Here is a 19,471-nt window from a genome sequence, read left to right as displayed (position 1 = left end):
CGCACTAAGCCCCGAATCAGAAATAACTGTAATCCTACACTAATAATTACAAGCGCATCAAAAACAGCGCACCGAATCAATGTGCCCGTTGAAAGAAATTTGCTGCAGAAAATACTCCATTCCAGAATAGCACGTTCAATCTATTTCAGGTCTGTAAGTGTTTTGTCAACCTGAATAGCTATGAATATGCTTAATAAGTCGATACTACAAATGCTCGCTTTGTATTACGGTGACGACAAGGAAGTAAGCTGTAGCGGAATGGCCACTGAGGTGTGTTATTAAGCTGATGATGCTCACGAGGCAGCGTGTTTTTCCAGGGAGGGAGGGAAATGGCAGGAGAATGGTAATTATGATATTGTTTCCGAAAACATGCCGTGGGCATCTCGCGGTATTCCACCAAGATTCTTCAACAAGGTTTGCTGTTGTGGTTAATAGTCATTAGTCTTGAGAACATATTGTTTTAGCTAACACATTCGTTGGATTTACCGACTTTTTTAAAAATATGGTACGTTTTGGAGGCAATCGAGTACAGTTTGTGGATTGTGGGGAGCCAGATAGTGAAGCAGGTATGTGGTTGGAACTGCTCCTGATGCTTTGGATCTGTTTTACACTGAATGAACGATTGTCGCAGGCGTGTCTCTTATGTTCGGACACACCTAATGGCAATAGGAGTAGTAATGACTGAGTAATCAAAACTTCATTACTTTGAGGGAATATGTCTAATAACTACATGAATTTCTACTTTATTCATTATGACTATTCCAATTTGTACTACGAACATGAATGAAAAGCCATCAAGATACTCTCGAGTATGCCGGACACGGAGATCTGACGCTAGTCCGCCAGGAGGTATCATGTAGCGGATGTGCTTCGCTAGTATCTCTCAGCAAATACAAGTCAGTTTATTCTGGTTCCTGACCCAACGTTATTCCGGGACAGTTTGCCCGTCCCTCAGAATAATAACAAACGCTACAAAGTTGCTCACAAAACATGCGTTACGTATTGCAAATTGTTGGACATTATACCAGTGTGATCTTATTACCATACACGAATAATGCTGCTCCGTAATTCCTAAACAATAACATCCAACATTTTGATTACATAGATATATCCCACTGCAAACCATCAAGTTTCTGCTCACATATGTTTTGGTCAAAATTCAATTTGCACCGCAAAATTGGTTTTGCGACATTATTCTTAGTAACATATAGATTAAGTCTTATGTTAAGATTTTATTAGAATCCATTAATGAGTTATAATATGGTGTTAGACATGATATTGACAACGGATCGGTATAAGTGTTTTACTGTTGGTTGAAACGTACGTCACTCTCATTGTATCCTCTAGACCAAGATTGTCTGTTTTACTAAGTTTTACCTCACTAAGTGTACCTGCGCTTGATATTGGAAGCCAACACATGGTTTTTTCATGGGATTCTATCATGTAGAGCTCCCAGGTAAGATAAATGGATCCCAATGTCTAACCTATGCCATGGAGTGAACGCACTCATTCATATAGCTCGATTTGCCGAGTTTCACCTCCCGTTTTATAGTACCTGCATATGCTTCAGCAATTTCCTGAGGCTGCAAGAACCACACGCCGACTACTGGTGCATGTTACAATCTGACCTGGCTGTAAGAAAGACAAAGAGACATAAATAGCACACGCCCTCGCTTGGCACTTGATCTGATAATCTGTATTTCCAGGCCCGAGGAGGTGATAAGGACTCTAAGTGTGCTTTCCTGCACCTCGTCTTTCTCTAACTCACTTCTACCTGGGGAGTGGTTTAAACGCCTTTGAAGGAAGGGTAAACTATGGATTTGATGGGGACCTGTCTAGCGTTGTTTGTACTAGTTTGCGATGTGATTTACACCGATGGATGGACACTTCAAGACCCCAATGCTTTCACTAGGACAATCCGAATGCCTCATGTAAGAGCGCAGAAGGTACGTTCTCTTTACGTATTGATAATTATTCCAGTTTAGTTAGCCCGCTGAGTGTAATCGTGTTTACATTAGAACGTAATGTTTAATCTAGCACATACATTCTAACGGATATTGTATAAAATGTTCACTCACAAATGTTATAATCGTGTGATATATTGAACAGTTGTCTATTTTGATATAAATATGTGTATGTGTTTGGACACATAATTATATGCATATATTAAATCAAATTACACATTATCTGTTTGCGTCTGTTGTGAATGGAAATATATGTTTATCTACTTTTCCGAAAAAAGCTTGTATAAAGTCACAACCTTATGAGATAATGTTCTGTGTTGAAGGCTGACGACCTACTCTGCCATGCGGTGAAGTTAAACAAGAGAACGGCGTATATAGGTACAAATATACTCACAGTTACCACGTACTGTCTATATATAACATGGTGGTGGTCGTTGCAGATGAAAGCCTGAGTGACACTGACATAACTGAATCATCACAAGGCACATCCCGTATTGCTATCATTTAAGAAGCATGAGCGTTCAGCGGCAGATGCAATACCACCTTTGAAATTTCATTACGACGATTTGCGTAAGGAAGACATTTCATGTTTTAGAATGTCAGCTTGTGTACTTCAGCCACGTCATTGTAAATTTAAGTTCAGATTTTCTCATACGAGTAATCATAACCCGTACTTATGTTGAAATGCCAGTCAGTGACAGGTGTGTGTTGTTACAGTGAAGTATGAGCCCCACGCCTCCCGAACCAGGGCACATCATCTGATGGTGTACGGATGCAAGGTCCCAGGGAGCACAAGACCCTTCTGGTAAGTCTCGATGTCAGCACTACATTAACATCGTTGTTGTGTACCAGGCCTTCAGTGTACTAAGATGAACAGTCCAGTAATATTCTCAGTAAATGCCCGTTTTCATTATCTCGTTGTGTTCTAATATGTTCAGTTCATATATTTAATACAATTCAGATACTATATCGGTGAAACTGTAGTCAAGGGTAACATGATGCAGGACCCGCATGAGTGAGTGAGTTTAGTTTTACGTCGCTTTTAACATCATTCCTTCAATATCACGGCGAGGAACACCAGAAATGGGCTTTACACATTGTACCCATATGGAGAATCCAACCCGCGTTATCGTTGTTACGAGCGAACTCCTTAACCACTAAACTACTCCACTGCCTTTGTTATACATGACAACCTGCTCTGCTGACCTGGAGAGAAGTCAATATTCGATATTCGACCGTTGTATACATGTATATGTTTGTGACAGTTTACGCAGCATGTTTCCAGTGTACTCTCTCAGATTGTGTGTTTCAGGTCTTGCGGTGAAACCAGTGACCGCTCAGAGAGGTCAGTATGCCTGGATGGAGAACGCCAGGTAGTGTTTGCCTGGGCCCTCGACGCTCCATCCATGAATCTCCCCGAAGGTAACAATTCTCATGCCTACTCGACACGCACATTTTTTTAAAGTCAACTCGGTATACCCTTTTCTATTGAGGACTGATTCCGTGGTGCTGTGGCCGAGTGTCTGTCCAGTGATCGGACAGATTCCGTGGTTCGATTTTCTAGCCGGTTGTTTCCCTGTTTTGATTTACTGGAACAGTTAATAGTTACTTAGAATTCCAAATAAATTTCTTCTGGCTTTCTTTTGGATTCTTTCTTTCGTAATTGAAAAAATAATTTTGTTTAATTTCGAAAATATGCACTCACATTAAAAGTAAAACGTTCTATATAAGTGTTGAAACGTCATGCCTTTATGAGGAGTGTGTTTTGCGAATAAAGAGGCCAGAGTTACCTCCCTTGGATTATGACGCAATGCGGTGCTAGTTGACTTAAATTGGCTTCCCATCTAGTCTAAAAGCGAAATATACCAGTAGTGGTATTAATCGTGTGAAGAAATGTGCAAAACAAAAGAGATGTATTATACTTACTGACACAAGTTCGCTAAATATTTTGAATGAAACACTTGTTGATTCAAAGACTGTGTGTGCATAAATGTGGCATTTAAGTAATGAGAAACATTCCAGTTGTTATATACTTTATGTTTCACGGTAATAGTCTGAAACAGGTATAAGTACCGATAGCGTCAAGCTAGACGGAAACTATTATAAATTGTCGTGAAAGTGCCAACTCATTTAAAATGCAACTGTTTTAATTTCCCTGTTCTTGCTTCCATACTCCTCCTATGCATATTCTATAACTCATGAGCAAGTGTACACGCACGGATCTCTCATAAGAGGAAAACTTCTTACACAGGGTAAATCCTGTCATGTGACTTGTTTACATTTCTCACGATGCTGTTTTCGGTTTCACACCCGCCAGGGCCCCACTTGCACAAAGCAATCTTAGCGCTATGACTATCTTAAAGATATGTTTAGTCTGTGTCACAGTCCTTGAACCATATTATTTTGCCTAATGCACAATGTTTAAGTTACATATTTTAAGTCCTCTTTCATTAATTATTTATTGAGTGAATTCAGTTTTTTGTTAAAAGATTGTTTACGGGAAGAAATACACGTCACGGAGGTTAGGTCCTCAAACACGAAGTTCGCAATATCCAGTTTTAACGCCATGCTAAAGATATATAATGTGTCATGTTGGCATCAACGCCAACAATATGTATTCAGTGACTATTTCTGAACCCTTCTGAATGAAAAATGCAGTTATTTGTGGTTGTATGTAGAAGTCACGGGTGATGATTAAAACATAACGTAGGTTATCCGAGTTTTGGACATCAAAACATCTAGAAAATTTTGATTTTGGATTTTGGTACACTAGAACTTTTTCTGGAAGAAATCTGATATATTTATCTCCAAGAAATAACACGACAAGTCCAACAACAGCAGTGCAGCAGACCTTATTTACCTATGGAAATTTACTGGCGACAATGTATTTTTAGTATCTTGAACTTATTACTATTGCTTTCTGCCACTGACACACAGTAGTGTAACAGTTTGTTTTTGTTTTGTAGTCAGCCTTGCCTAAACTAAAGTTTACCTATCTAGTATTTAAATGTCTATTGCCGTTTGCAATGGCGACATGGATAAACATCAGTTGGCATCATTTGGGAGGAATGACTGTGAAACCGTGTATGTCAATCCTGAAGTGGCTAGTATATCAAGTTTCTAAAAACAGTTTACAATTCCAATTAAGAAATGGTCAAGGCGACCTTCCGTTTTATGTGATATGGTTAATACAACATTGCATTTCCCAATTCCGATATGAGGATGGTCAGTGTAAAACAAGGGTCAAGATGGAACGTTCGAGCATCGCCTTTTCCAAATAGCAGGACCTAATACTATGTCACGCCGGAGCCTTCATTAGTACGTGTTTGTTCTAGGTGTGGGTTTCCGCGTCGGTGGGGACACCGGCATCGATTACATCGTCATACAGCTGCATTACGTCCTACGATTCCCAGGTGAGCGAGTGATGAAGTTATTTTGTTTCTATTCCAAGCACGAAACATAAACCGTGAAGCTGTTTCCGCAGTCGTTCTAGTACCCCGTGAAGATCCGGGTTAGAACTGGTCTTAAACAACCCACGCCTATCGTAAGTAGAGACGAATGAGATAGGGCGGTCAGGCTGGCTGACGTCACTGACACATGTTGATCATCGTATCAAGAATGAATATATCGATCCTCGTGCTGTTGGTCACTGGATTGTCTGGTCCGGAAACTATTATTAACAGACCCCCGCCATAAAGCTGGAATATTGCTGAGAGTGGCCTAAAATAGGAAATAGCCAAAACAAGCTGCTGTGGTAATTACCGCTGATATACACTACATGCGATTATATAACTACGGGGTATCTGACGGATGACCCCGGAGTAACACTACATGTGATTATGTAGCTACAGGGTATCTGACGGGTGACCCCGGAGTAACACTCCGTGTGATTATATAGCTGCAGGGTATCTGACGGATGACTCTGGAGTAACACTACATGTGACTATATAGCTACAGGTTATCTGACGGATGACTCTGGAGTAACACTACATGTGACTATATAGCTGCAGGGTATCTGACGGATGACTCTGGAGTAACACTACATGTGACTATATAACTACAGGGTATCTGACGGATGACTCTGGAGTAACACTACATGTGACTATATAGCTACAGGGTATCTGACGGGTGACTCTGGAGTAACACTACATGTGACTATATAACTACAGGGTATCTGACGGATGACTCTGGAGTAACACTACATGTGACTATATAACTACAGGGTATCTGACGGATGACTCTGGAGTAACACTACATGTGACTATATAACTACAGGGTATCTGACGGGTGACTCTGGAGTAACACTACATGTGACTATATAACTACAGGGTATCTGACGGATGACTCTGGAGTAACACTACATGTGACTATATAGCTACAGGGTATCTGACGGATGACTCTGGAGTAACACTACATGTGACTATATAGCTACAGGGTATCTGACGGATGACTCTGGAGTAACACTACATGTGACTATATAGCTACAGGGTATCTGACGGGTGACCCCGGAGTAACACTACATGTGACTATATAACTACAGGGTATCTGACGGATGACTCTGGAGTAACACTACATGTGACTATATAGCTACAGGGTATCTGACGGATGACCCCGGAGTAACACTACATGTGACTATATAGCTACAGGGTATCTGACGGGTGACCCCGGAGTAACACTACATGTGACTATATAGCTACAGGGTATCTGACGGGTGACCCCGGAGTAACACTCCGTGTGATTATATAGCTACAGGGTATCTGACGGATGACTCTGGAGTAACACTACATTTGACTATATAACTACAGGTTATCTGACGGATGACTCTGGAGTAACACTACATGTGGTTATATCACTACAGGTTATCTGACGGATGACTCTGGAGTAACACTACACATGACCTATACACCGTGAGTATCACATCTGGGCCAATATTCCAGAAATGTTCGTAGCCCTAAGAATTCTTAACTTTGATCGTAGCCACCGTCTTAAGAATGGGCGTAAGAAGTTCGTATAGCTAACCTGGTTACTACATGAAGAAGATAGGGAACCGATGTATGTTATAACTTGTATATCACACTATGTATTAAAAACAAGTAAATATCTGTCAGCCCCTCTACCGTTTGTTCATGTGGTATCTAACTTGTCGGTTATTTCTTTTGTTGTTGTGTTTTTGTTTTTGTTTTTCGGTGGGGTGGGGGGAGGCAGGAGGTTAGTGTGACTAAGAATTAAGGAAGACATCGAGTAACGATAGAGCGGTCATCGTTTTTGCAATGTTCTTGATATAGGCAACAGAAGCAAGCGGGCTTCTACGTGTTGGCTGATACTGGCTATATACCACCTCAAATGCAAGGTTTGTTAAAATTACTTTTAAACGTTTTATTACGGTTGAAGAGAAACACTCATTTAATCAAACTATTTATTGGTGTTTATATACTTCATGGCATACTTACTTTCAAATGAGTAATTGTGTAGTAATGAATATATGAAACGTATCGCCTGATATACTACATGTCATTTAGCTACATTAGCGTGGTGTCATTGATGCATCAAACATCTCCCACTTGAATGTTTGGTAACATTATTATGCTATGGTAACATTTTTATGTCCCTTTAACAGAATTCCATATGGAAAGTGCCTGCGATTATGACAGCTACTCCATATTTCCTATCGGCTATAGGACGCACTCACACAACCTTGGTAAGTAGTGAAGTCTTGCGGCCAATCCGCGGGGAGAAATTGTAGCACTTCTGAGTGGGTGCCATGAGCGGACACAGGTGTTAATGGACAGTAGTCATTATGTCAAGCAAGGGTTATAACTGATACTGATGATCATAAAAGACGGCTTAAATCACACAAATGAACATTGGTGTCCACGCACCTAATACCAGCTCCATATCTATACTCAACAGCAAAAGAAACACAAATCTGGCGTTTAGTCAAGTGTTAAAGTAGAAGACGTTAGCATGAACGCTTACTTTTATGACATTTTAAAGTTTCTAAAACTGTGTTTCTTTTGCTTGTCAGTATATTTTCGTACTCATTTACGAAACCCGACTGGTGTTTCGAGAATGCTCCCCTACGTCGATTGTGCATACAGCCTCTTGTAAACTCATGCATGTACACACGGTCCACGTGTGACTGTCGACAACCTTCCCGATACATCATCACAGTCCTCCAATAGTCAGGTCGACATTATATCACTATGTCAACACATTGTACATGGATACGGAATCTTAGAACCGGTGAAGATCTGGGTTAGAATTGATCATCAGTAATATGTGGTGAGGTTCGCTGACTTGGTTAAAACATGTCATCGTATCCCAGTTGTGAAGATCGATGTTCCTGCTGTTGATCACTAGACTAGACTCTAGACGGTCTGGAGCCCGTTTCACAAAACTCTCGTAAGCCTAAGATCTCGTAACTTTTCTCGTAACATTTGTACCTGGCATACTGTAACATAGGCTGTGCAAATGCCACGAGGAAAGTTACGAGATCTTAGGCTTACGAGAGTTTTGTGAAGCTACACAAAAATTGCTTCTGAGGCAAAGAGGCACAATCTGGGCTTAAGTTTCTATAGTGGTGTTTGTAGAATTCAAGAAACCGTTTACAGATGCTGTTTTAGCACTGCGACGACCAAAGGTATGTACAGAATTAGGACTTAGAACAGAAGAAACCTTTAGTCGTTTTTGATAACAGTTAGCTTGAACATGTTGCACTCGCTGTTAACAGAGCTTTATTCCTGTTGATATATGGCATGTTGTTGTGTCAGGCATGGTAACATCTGGCTACCGGATTAGAGACGGTCAGTGGACGGAGATAGGACGGATGTCTCCACAGTTGCCACAGGTAAGTCACAGACACCTTTGTCTTAATGCAGGCTCTGTGAATGGTTTAGACAGAGCCTCCTGAATCTATACTCAGTTCATACAATAGCAAAAATCGGAACTGGAATGAAGCTTTCCTTTGTTGATTTTTTTCTAAACTTTCATGATCAGGACTTCATTTTTCGACATGGTCAACGTGACACGTAAAATATAAAAAGAAGTCTTTCTAAAGATTACAATTCAATGCTTTGTAGATTATCATGTTATTTTTCTAAATTTATCGGCACATAGAATGATATGTCACTATGGAATAAAATACTTAGAACAAAAGAAACGCAACTGTTTTTGTCAAGTTTTTAAATAGAAGATATGAACGTGAACTCTTACTTTTATGACATTTCACGTTTACGAAAATTGCGTTTATCTTGCGGTTCTGTATAGATAAAAAAAGGAAAACCGAGGATGTAGAAGCGTTCAGACACTACTTTCACTGTACAACTGTCAAATGTGAATCACATTGAAACTCCCGTGCCTCTGGTTTAGGTCATCCCTACTGCCACTGTGCTATCTGCTCTGAAACCCAGTGTGAAATCTCTGGGGTTCATAAGCATTGTTATGAAACATAATTGAAGACTTCGATATTCGATTAGCTGTAGTTATTAGATGAAGAATCTGTGACATTTATGCCATGAGTTTATTTCATGTCGTCCCTATGTCGAGGGGTAATTGTCACTTTGAAGTACGCCTACTCATAACGCTGTCAATGACTGGCGTCGACTGGTACAAAAGATCTGCAATGCGTCATCAGTTAGGTACTGTACAGTTACAAACAAAGCCTTTATGCACAAAATGTCAAGCATAATGTGTTTGTACCGTCATTATTGTGAATGATTCGGTCAAGACTGCCATGAAATAGCCATATCAGATTAACTGTAAATCCGTGGGTTTTTTACGACCTACCCTGTGTTTCAGACATTCTACAACATCACAACTCCCCATATCAGTATACGGAGAGGGGATATCTTGGTGAGCAGAACAGCACGCACATCATTTCGTATCTTTGGTGTCCTTAAGTAATCAGTCGACGTCGTTGAATCTGTAGACTATGAACGCTAAGACACTAGGCAATCGGCGTGGTCAATATCTCATTTGGAGGTTTGAGACACAAATACATTATTAAATATTTCTTTTTAAAACAATGCATTGGTTTCAGCAGGATTATCCGAAATTTTAGAACATAAAAATTACGACTGATTAAGGCTTAAGTAAATAAAGGTGATTTAAGTTCACGAAGCTGATATCATGCTGGGTCCATGTTCTTTGTATGGCATTTAGAAGTGATATATCTGTTTCCTAGTATTTTTGCTAAATGTCATATTCCTAAAGAAGTTCACATTCATAAATTTTAATGTCATGTAGCACATTTTTCTGTGTAGATGCCAGCCTATGATAAGATGACAAGCTGTATCTACAAACTAACCGTCATGGTTTAACGAGGACAGGTACTATTCCAAATTATTATTGTATTTATTTCATAGGCTGCCAGATGTACTATGAATAGCATGCAGAGAGAAGACTACACAATGATCGGGTAAGTACTTCACATACAGAGAGAGAGAGAGAGAGAGAGAGAGAGATGGAGAGAATGGTATGCAATGGTATGCAACTAACATGAATGAGTGTTTTACAAATAAGGAGTATATTACTGAAAGTGTTTCAACTTTACCGAAGTAATTAATGAAGCTATTTATTCCTATACAGAGCCACCAATTCTGACGAGATGTGTAATTTCTACATCCTTTACTACACATACCGGAAGGAGAATCTTAAAGTCCAGTACTGCTTCCGGGATGCACAGCACTTCAAGTGGGCCGATTACCTCGAAACCATACCAGATTCTGCAAGTTCCTTGGCAGGGATTCCTCACAGTGACGAAATCAGAGACAGTTTCCGGCCACGTCTACCCAGGATGAGAGGCAGACGACACCATGCTACAATGTAACCTTGATTATTAATGCATGTGTCGGGCAGCATAACTACCAGAGTTAACCATTAAGATGTGTTACTGAGAAACTGGCTAAATACAGCAGCATCTTAACACAAATCAATCTGTTCCGTCTGTCCCTTGGCCAAGGGGTTAAGATCATATGCTCAAAACATCCCTGCAATATCGAACAGTGTACATGTGTCGTTAATGTTTGGTGGTATGGGGTATCCTATACTAATTCCATTAACTGTTCATTACTGACACATATGAGTACAACACCTATAACAGATGCTTGTAACACTAATTTTGGGGGATTGCAAAGGCCAATCATTGATTTCCATGTATTTAACTCATAATTGTTCAGGTGGATAAGGAAGTACACAGTTTATTTGATAATATTTCCTCAACTTTACCATTTCATACTGCACCAGTATTCGGCGATATTAATTAGTATTGATGGTTAGAAGGTTTATTTCTATTGCATAGTTTTGAATACTACATTTCATTTTTGAAGAGGTACTCATTTTATGTCAACCTTATTAAAAAGGGTGATACCCTCTAATTGGGGTGTTCGAATCACTCCGACGAGACTCATGTGTAGTCTAACGTAATGGTAGGCTGCATGTACTGATCACTTATTTGGCAATTCATTAGGGAAATTCGTTAGTGAATGCATTTTTTAAACTTGTTCCGTACACAATACGATAATCTTTCATAATTTAGGTTTTTGGGCTGTTTTGGACTTGACTTTTTGACTCATTTTTTTTTTTGGGGGGGGCCTAAAGTTCATATGAAAGGTATCTGAAACATTACGGTTGCTGTTTGTTCAATTTGATTAAGAAACTGACTTTGCACATTGTATTTGTGAACGTGCTGCAGTTACGTAGTCCATAATATATGCCATTATATTGTAGATGTGTACAGACTTAGGGAACATGATAGTCATATACGTAAGTGCATTCTTTCCGTTTGGTTACAGGCAATATAATGTTTCAAACTTGCCACGTAGGAATAAAATGAAGACGTAAGAATTTCATGTCGTTATCAGCGGAGAGCAAGGAGCACGGTGTATACTACATCTGTTGTTAATTAACTTTGTTTCAATGTTTCGTAAATGTATGGTGCTCTATACATATGATCATAAGTCTGCAGCATGTCGTAACGATGTGCTCCTGAGAGAGCAATACCGTCGATCTATATATATGCGATGCAAACTGTGGCAGCCTTGAAAACAAAGATATCATTTGATATCATTTAGATATTACAATACAATTATTCCAGTGAAACTACGGCGTCTTTGTTGTTTTATCCATTATTCTGTGGTAGAACACGAAATTTCATTGGAATTAATATTTCTAAAAGACAATAACTGCTGATTTAGGTGAAAGTACACTGTCGTCTCTGGTAATCAAGACCTATAAACCTATATGCTGGTGCATAGCAGTATAAGTTCGTCATGTATGTAGGTCCCCAGCTGCCTATGTTCGTCATGAGTGTAGGTTCCCAGTTGCCTATGTTCGTCATGTATGTAGGTCCCCAGCTGCCTATGTTCGTCATGTATGTAGGTCCCCAGCTGCCTATTTCGTCATGTATGTAGGTCCCCAGCTGCCTATTTCGTCATGTATGTAGGTCCCCAGCTGCCTATTTCGTCATGTATGTAGGTCCCCAGCTGCCTATTTCGTCATGTATGTAGGTCCCCAGCTGCCTATGTTCGCCATGTATGTAGGCCCCCAGCTGCCTATGTTCGTCATGTATGTAGGTCCCCAGCTGCCTATGTTCGTCATGTATGTAGGTCCCCAGCTGCCTATTTCGTCATGTATGTAGGTCCCCAGCTGCCTATTTCGTCATGTATGTAGGTCCCCAGCTGCGTATTTCGTCATGTATGTAGGTCCCCAGCTGCCTATGTTCGTCATGTATGTAGGTCCCCAGCTGCCTATGTTCGTCATGTATGTAGGTCCCCAGCTGCCTATGTTCGCCATGTATGTAGGCCCCCAGCTGCCTATGTTCGTCATGTATGTAGGCCCCCAGCTGCCTATGTTCGTCATGTATGTAGGTCCCCAGCTGCCTATTTCGTCATGTATGTAGGTCCCCAGCTGCCTATTTCGTCATGTATGTAGGTCCCCAGCTGCGTATTTCGTCATGTATGTAGGTCCCCAGCTGCCTATGTTCGTCATGTATGTAGGTCCCCAGCTGCCTATGTTCGTCATGTATGTAGGTCCCCAGCTGCCTATTTCGTCATGTATGTAGGTCCCCAGCTGCCTATTTCGTCATGTATGTAGGTCCCTAGCTGCCTATGTTCGCCATGTATGTAGGCCCCCAGCTGCCTATGTTCGTCATGTATGTAGGTCCCCAGCTGCCTATTTCGTCATGTATGTAGGTCCCCAGCTGCCTATTTCGTCATGTATGTAGGTCCCCAGCTGCCTATTTCGTCATGTATGTAGGTTCCCAGCTGCCTATGTTCGTCATGTATGTAGGTCCCCAGCTGCCTATGTTCGTCATGTATGTAGGTCCCCAGCTGCCTATTTCGTCATGTATGTAGGTCCCCAGCTGCCTATTTCGTCATGTATGTAGGTCCCCAGCTGCCTATGTTCGTCATGTATGTAGGCCCCCAGCTGCCTATGTCCGTCATCAATGCAGGCTACAAAGTGAGATATCTGGGTCCTTTTATTGATGGCATGGTCAAGCTTTTCACACCTTAGCGTACTTGCTGTCCACGATGACATATACAAGATTGTCTGTTACAGACTGTATTATTTATAAACCGCAGTCATATAAATTTAGCTTGGATGCTGTTGATCTACCTGCTGAGCAAACATAAGTGAGTGAGTGAGTTGGGCAATCATAGAAATATGCTGGAGAACAACGGAAAGTGGCAAAGGTCTTAAACATTTGTCACTTCGTGGGTGTGATGGTGTAGTCCGCTGCTCCCTGGAACGGTAACTTCATATATCTGCGTGATTTAGAAAGTACAAGAATGGTTCAAACCATTAATAAGAATATAGAGTTGCACTGTCAGGTGCCCCGCACTGAGGTATTGCAGTAAGAGACACAAACGCACGCAGCACCGAATGGTCCAATGTATGGGGTACTGTAAGCGCGATCTCCACTCACAATGTCTTATGAAGATCTTAAGTGCGAGATAAATTCCCGCACTCGTTTGTAGTCCATGGAAGTGTTCTCAGATGTCAAGAGTGCCCTCCAAATTCAACACTCAAAAACAAGCAGTCTTCCATGGACGTGAACGTAGTAGAAAGGGACAGTGTATAACCCATTATTACACGTCGCTGATTAGATCATCACGTCTCCTTCCATATCAAGCTGACAACCGTGATGCCTGAAATGCCGTTCACGCTGTTGAACCAAATTCACTGTCTTATTCACAGAAAACCATACACTTCGAGCCATGTGTGGGTTTACGTTTCTAGAATCGATATGCTTGACATATCGACCAACAAGTCCACATTAAAGTAATTGTGAGATGTACATCTCTTCATTCATTTACAGGTAAACCAACGACTTAAACTAAAGCATCTGTATCTGCCGAGTATTGCGAGTTACCTCCGCATGCAAGTTAGAGGTGACAAGTACCTTTTCGAGCAATTCTGTTCTTTAAGAAAACGTGAGACACCTATTGTTGCCTGTGGATGGGTACAATGCAATGATGTGAGGCGGGATGTAAGCCGTCAAGAGGGTCGATGAAAGGAATCTAGTCATTCTATTAATATCGACTAACGAACCATACAGTTTGTTCATACAAAATCCCTGAGAATCCAGAGTGAATGATTTAACAACTATGCTAGCTGTGTGTATGTGTGACTTTCTAATACCTCGTACATCATCATGATGGCCTATGGCTGACCATAATCTGGGTGTGAACCCGTATAGAACTTCACAATCGTTGGATGTAATGTATGTACGTATGCAATGTGTAACTCCCATCTTTGCAAGCTAATCTCAACTGCAACTACTACCCTTGTATATACAGTTATTCGTTGCTTATGATCACAGGGCAGGTAAGCTTGTAAGGTCGAGATCGCGAGAGAATGCCCTTCACAGCGTTCCATACTAGTGTGACGCATGTTGGTTATTTCTGCGCTCACATGCCCGAGGGGATGTGGACGAAGAAGCGGTCGAAATAACTGAATTATCTCCACCTTGTGTCAATGAAACCATTAGTCAGAACATCGCGACTGGTTTATCAATACTTATAGCCGTCTAAATAAACATCCAATATACGTAAACCACGGATAAATAAGAACCTATTTGGATTAGGGATACAAGTCACAGAAAATAACGGGAACAATTCTCAACGCTAATCCACTATTTATTGTGCCGACCCCGTATACCGATGCAACTTAAGGACATTCTATGTCAAATGACGATTTGTTAGTCTTTCGTCGAGTCATATATTCACATATGTACATATTCAGTGTGTCTATACATCTTAATCCCTCTTTACCTGGACTAACGATGGTGCGACGTCATTCACATTTACATATTTACATGTATTGACGATACTTTTGTAACATGACCAAATTTCATATCGTTGCACTGGCCACTCTCTCCTATATTGCAGCATATAAAGTTCAAGACCAATAAGACAAGCAATATATAAAATGTACTATCAGTACATTTACCCTTGAATATCATTAAGTACTGTAGGGTCGGTAGCCTACCGGTTAAAGCGTTCGCTTGTCACACCGAAGACTCCCCACATATGTACAATGTTTAAAGTCAATTTCTGATGTCCCCTGCCGTGATATTGCTGAAATATCGCTAAAGGCGGCGTAAGGCTACCCTCACTCTCACTCACACTAAATATTCATTGTGTCCAGTTATTTTTTCGAAATGTGATAATACCACGTGGAACTAACATCCCCCACAAATAATGTTGGGGGCTAGCTCAGCGTGTGCAGGGGCGGATACAGCTTTTGAGAAGGTGCGGTGGGGAAGTGTGCACATTACTGAGAAAAGGCTTGGTGCACATTTAATTTCCACCCGAGTTTTAATGGTCATTTAACAAAATTTCAGAACAAAAATGGGGCTGCGCAACTCTACACCCCTTCTGGGTCCACTTATGGTGTGTTTGGTCCGTAGTGACTTTCTTGCCACGCCTGTCCGACGTATTATATAACCCCCGATATCTCCTCCATCAGTATCACGGGGTATCAACACGCGGTCCGCAATTGATTTGTGCTGAAACCACGTATTGTTCTAAATAATAAAACGTCATTAAGGATGGTCACAGAAATTCGAGAATAATTATATTAGGGATCGGTGAATCAATAACTGCTGTCACTTCAAAGGCTCTTTAACAATGTAGTGTAGTGTGTCCCTTGATATTTACCAGTTCCGCCTTAAATGGAATCACGATTACAGGAAATGTAACACTCAGTAATGGTTGCCTGTAGAATGAAACACGAACTTTAGTGAGTGAATCGAGGACCATAATTCTTTTTTCACACACGACATGGAAAGCCACACTGTTTTACTTCTATACAGTGTTAATATTTCAGTAACAAAAAGGTCTGACGTGTTGGAATTTGATTGTTAGGATAAACTATTGATTAAAAAGGCTTGATTTTCTCCTTATTCGAACATAGAAGCTTACACAACTTATCACACTGATATTACATTGTATCAGTAGAGGTAGGTTACCATTAGTAATATCTCACATTGCATTGTCCATATTATGTAAGGGAGTTTTAACACGACCCCGAGGTTCTTAAACCCACAGACTCCAAAATCGCGGAGAAGTAATTGAACCGTCATGAATGCAAAACCAAATAATTTTATTTTCAATTTGTACAAATGGTTTGTGTTCATGTACTAGTGAGTGAGTGAGTTTAGTTTTACGTCGCACTTAGCAATATTCCAGCTATATGGCGACGGTCTGTAAATAATCGAGTCTGGACCAGACAATCCAGTGATCAACAACATGAGCATCGATCTGCGCAATGGGGAACCGATGACATGTGTCAACCAAGTCAGCTAGTCTGACCACCCGATCCCGTTAGTCGCCTCTTACGACAAGCATAGTCACCTTTTATGGCAAGCATGAGTTGCTGAAGGCCTATTCTACCCCGGGACCTTCACGGGTCGTTCATGTACTAAGATTGAGAGAACAGAAAGCAAATGAATGCAACACCCGGTATCAACCATGACGCAAGTGGCAACCAACTCATTGCATTGCACGCGCAATGCACACGCTACCCGTGTTCTGCACGTGCGCTGCCTGCAGTACACGTCTAGTGAGGAACACGTGGTTCATACTGATAATCTCATTTTTCACATCGATCACTCCTAGCCTAGTGGATAAAACAGCTAACCGAGGTAGCGAAGGGTTTCAGGTTCGAAACCAGTTGTCGCCGCTATATATAGGAAATTTTCAATAAAATATTGTGATATTTTACGACTAGTGATAGAAAGACAAAGTTGTATCAATCATTAATTCGTCATTTCAAACCTCATATCAGGTGAAATAACAAGGTCGACTCGGAAAGGCCGATTTGATGGATGACAGACGGCTGCTACAAATGGCACGTCAGGAGCCATTTTGGACTTCAAATCAACTCAGTCAAAGGTGGCAGCCACGACGGGAGTGAATGTGACACCGGAGCTGGTCAACGCTGAATGCAGAGAGAAGTATTGGCGTGACATCTTCGTAAGCATTTTGCTGCCATCTCTGCATGCAGTCCTCACGTCGCGCACATCTACCAGAACGACAATGCACGTCCTCTTCGTGCTAGGATCATTTCCGACCTTAAGAGGCAGCATTGAATCCCTCAACTGACAAAGCAGAAGTCCAGATTTTAATCCAGATTTTGAGCGCGATAGGTAGGTGTATGTCCGCCAGGAACCAGCCCGTTGCTAACGTTCGAGAGCTCAGACCGGTCGCGCTAGACGCATGGAACAATCTACCCATGCCTTTTTCGTAAACCTATGCTATCGATGAGAAGACGATGTCAGAGGGTGATTCTGGGTCATGACAAATACATGTACTACTGATGACCCTGTTATTGTTTCAAATGTCAGTTTCAGTGACAAATACAGGCACCACTGATGACCCAGTTACTGTTTCATATGTCAGTTTCAGTGACAAATACATGTACTTCTGATGGCCCAGTTATTGTTTCATATGTCAGTTTCAGTGACAAGTACACGCACCACTGATGACCCAGTTATTGTTTCAAATGTCAGTTTCAGTGACAAATACACACACCACTGATGACCCAGTTATTGTTTCATATGTCGGTTTCAGTGACAAATACATGTACTCCTGATGACTTAGTTATTGTTTCAAATGTCAGTTTCAGTGACAAATACATGTACTACTGATGACCCAGTTATTGTTTCAAATGTCAGTTTCGGTGACAAATACACGCACCACTGATGACTCAGTTATCGTTTCATATGTCAGTTTCAGTGACAAATACATGTACTACTGATGACCCTGTTATTGTTTCATATGTCAGTTTCAGTGACAAATACACGCACCACTGATGACCCAGTTATTGTTTCATATGTCAGTTTCAGTGACAAATACACGCACCACTGATGACCCAGTTATTGTTTCAAATGTCAGTTTCAGTGACAAATACACGCACCACTGATGACCCAGTTATTGTTTCATATGTCGGTTTCAGTGACAAATACATCTACTACTGATGACCCAGTTACTGTTTCAAATGTCACTTTCAGTGGATTTCATTTCAAGAAGTTCTATTGCCCAAAAAACATTAAAATGTTGCCAAGGTGAAGACATTTTTTTATGAAAATGCGAATACAGCGAATACCTTTTGGTCTGTCCATTTTGAGTGAATTTACCGCTATGTCTCCACGGAATAAATGATCTTGATCTCATAAATGTGTTGTGTTTTGTCGCTGCAGTTACTTTCCAGAGTAGAATGTATTCACACACCGGTTTTGAAGGTCATGTTGCATTTTGCGTACCATGCATGCATATGAAAGCTTTCGTAGCTTCAGACTTCAGGTGTTGCTTCAGATATTACCATCAGTATATGTTAGCATGAATCTTAATTAGACAAATTCATCATATAAATTTAAAGGAAAGGCTGTTTACATGTTCCTTCGCTTGACCCTCAACTGAATCACACTGAACAAACGTTGATACACGTTTTGATGGAATTCAGTTAAGAGTATATTGGTAGATGTGTGGATACTGGAGTATTAATATCAAACATTCCTGAAGGATTCTTTGACTGAAATACGCGCATTCTGACTGCTTTGTGGCAGTTTCGCAAAACCTTTCATAGATACGAGGAAAAGTCGTCTTTCAGGTTACTGGGAGGGTCGAGTGGGTAACGAATGTGAAAAAGCTCGATGCGTGCACCGAGGAAGCTACTGCTAGATCGGCCACGACCGTTTGAATTGCAATAGGAGATAGATTAAAGAAGTAAGCTCTGGAGTTTCAACTCTGTTGTTACAAATCAGGATCTGAACCCAAATGTTCATCCTCTACTGGATCTTTCTAAAAACATCGAAATATTTAACGTACTGCACAAAGTAAAAGGATTGGAATTTCAACTGTAGTCTCCATCAGTTTTAAAATTGCCCAACAACATCGTAAAGTTCTGAAAAACTTTGTTTTCAACGTCTCCTACGTGTGTTTCTTATAGGTTTTCCAATAGGCGAAACTCAATGCAGACAAAGGTACCTGCAACAAGCCATATGG

The 19,471-nt window shown here is 40.9% G+C and overlaps 1 protein-coding gene across 1 annotated transcript; it reads left to right on the top strand.

The window, feature by feature from the left end:
- The first annotated feature begins 1,706 nt into the window (after positions 1 to 1,706).
- LOC137276878 (peptidylglycine alpha-hydroxylating monooxygenase-like) lies at positions 1,707 to 12,062 on the top strand. The gene is made up of 12 exons (XM_067808526.1): positions 1,707 to 1,946; positions 2,288 to 2,342; positions 2,682 to 2,769; positions 3,277 to 3,386; positions 5,300 to 5,377; positions 6,823 to 6,871; positions 7,250 to 7,314; positions 7,582 to 7,662; positions 8,735 to 8,811; positions 9,762 to 9,815; positions 10,328 to 10,380; positions 10,551 to 12,062. Exons 1-12 carry the CDS (start codon positions 1,815 to 1,817, stop codon positions 10,789 to 10,791), a joined length of 1,083 nt encoding a protein of 360 aa, XP_067664627.1. The 5' UTR covers positions 1,707 to 1,814; the 3' UTR covers positions 10,792 to 12,062.
- Positions 12,063 to 19,471: the final 7,409 nt, after the last annotated feature.

Source organism: Haliotis asinina, chromosome 3 (assembly GCF_037392515.1).
Source record: "Haliotis asinina isolate JCU_RB_2024 chromosome 3, JCU_Hal_asi_v2, whole genome shotgun sequence".
Taxonomy (NCBI): Eukaryota; Metazoa; Mollusca; class Gastropoda; order Lepetellida; family Haliotidae; genus Haliotis; species Haliotis asinina.
This window is presented reverse-complemented; position numbering and strand designations above follow the sequence as displayed.

Excerpts from the sequence above, each read along its gene's own strand:
- LOC137276878 (XM_067808526.1), top strand. The coding sequence starts at position 1,815 with ATGGATTTGATGGGGACCTGTCTAGCGTTGTTTGTACTAGTTTGCGAT. Across the intron at positions 2,343-2,681 it reads CAAGAGAACGGCGTATATAG|TGAAGTATGAGCCCCACGCC; the intron begins GTACAAATATAC and ends GTGTTGTTACAG. Across the intron at positions 9,816-10,327 it reads TACGGAGAGGGGATATCTTG|GCTGCCAGATGTACTATGAA; the intron begins GTGAGCAGAACA and ends TTTATTTCATAG.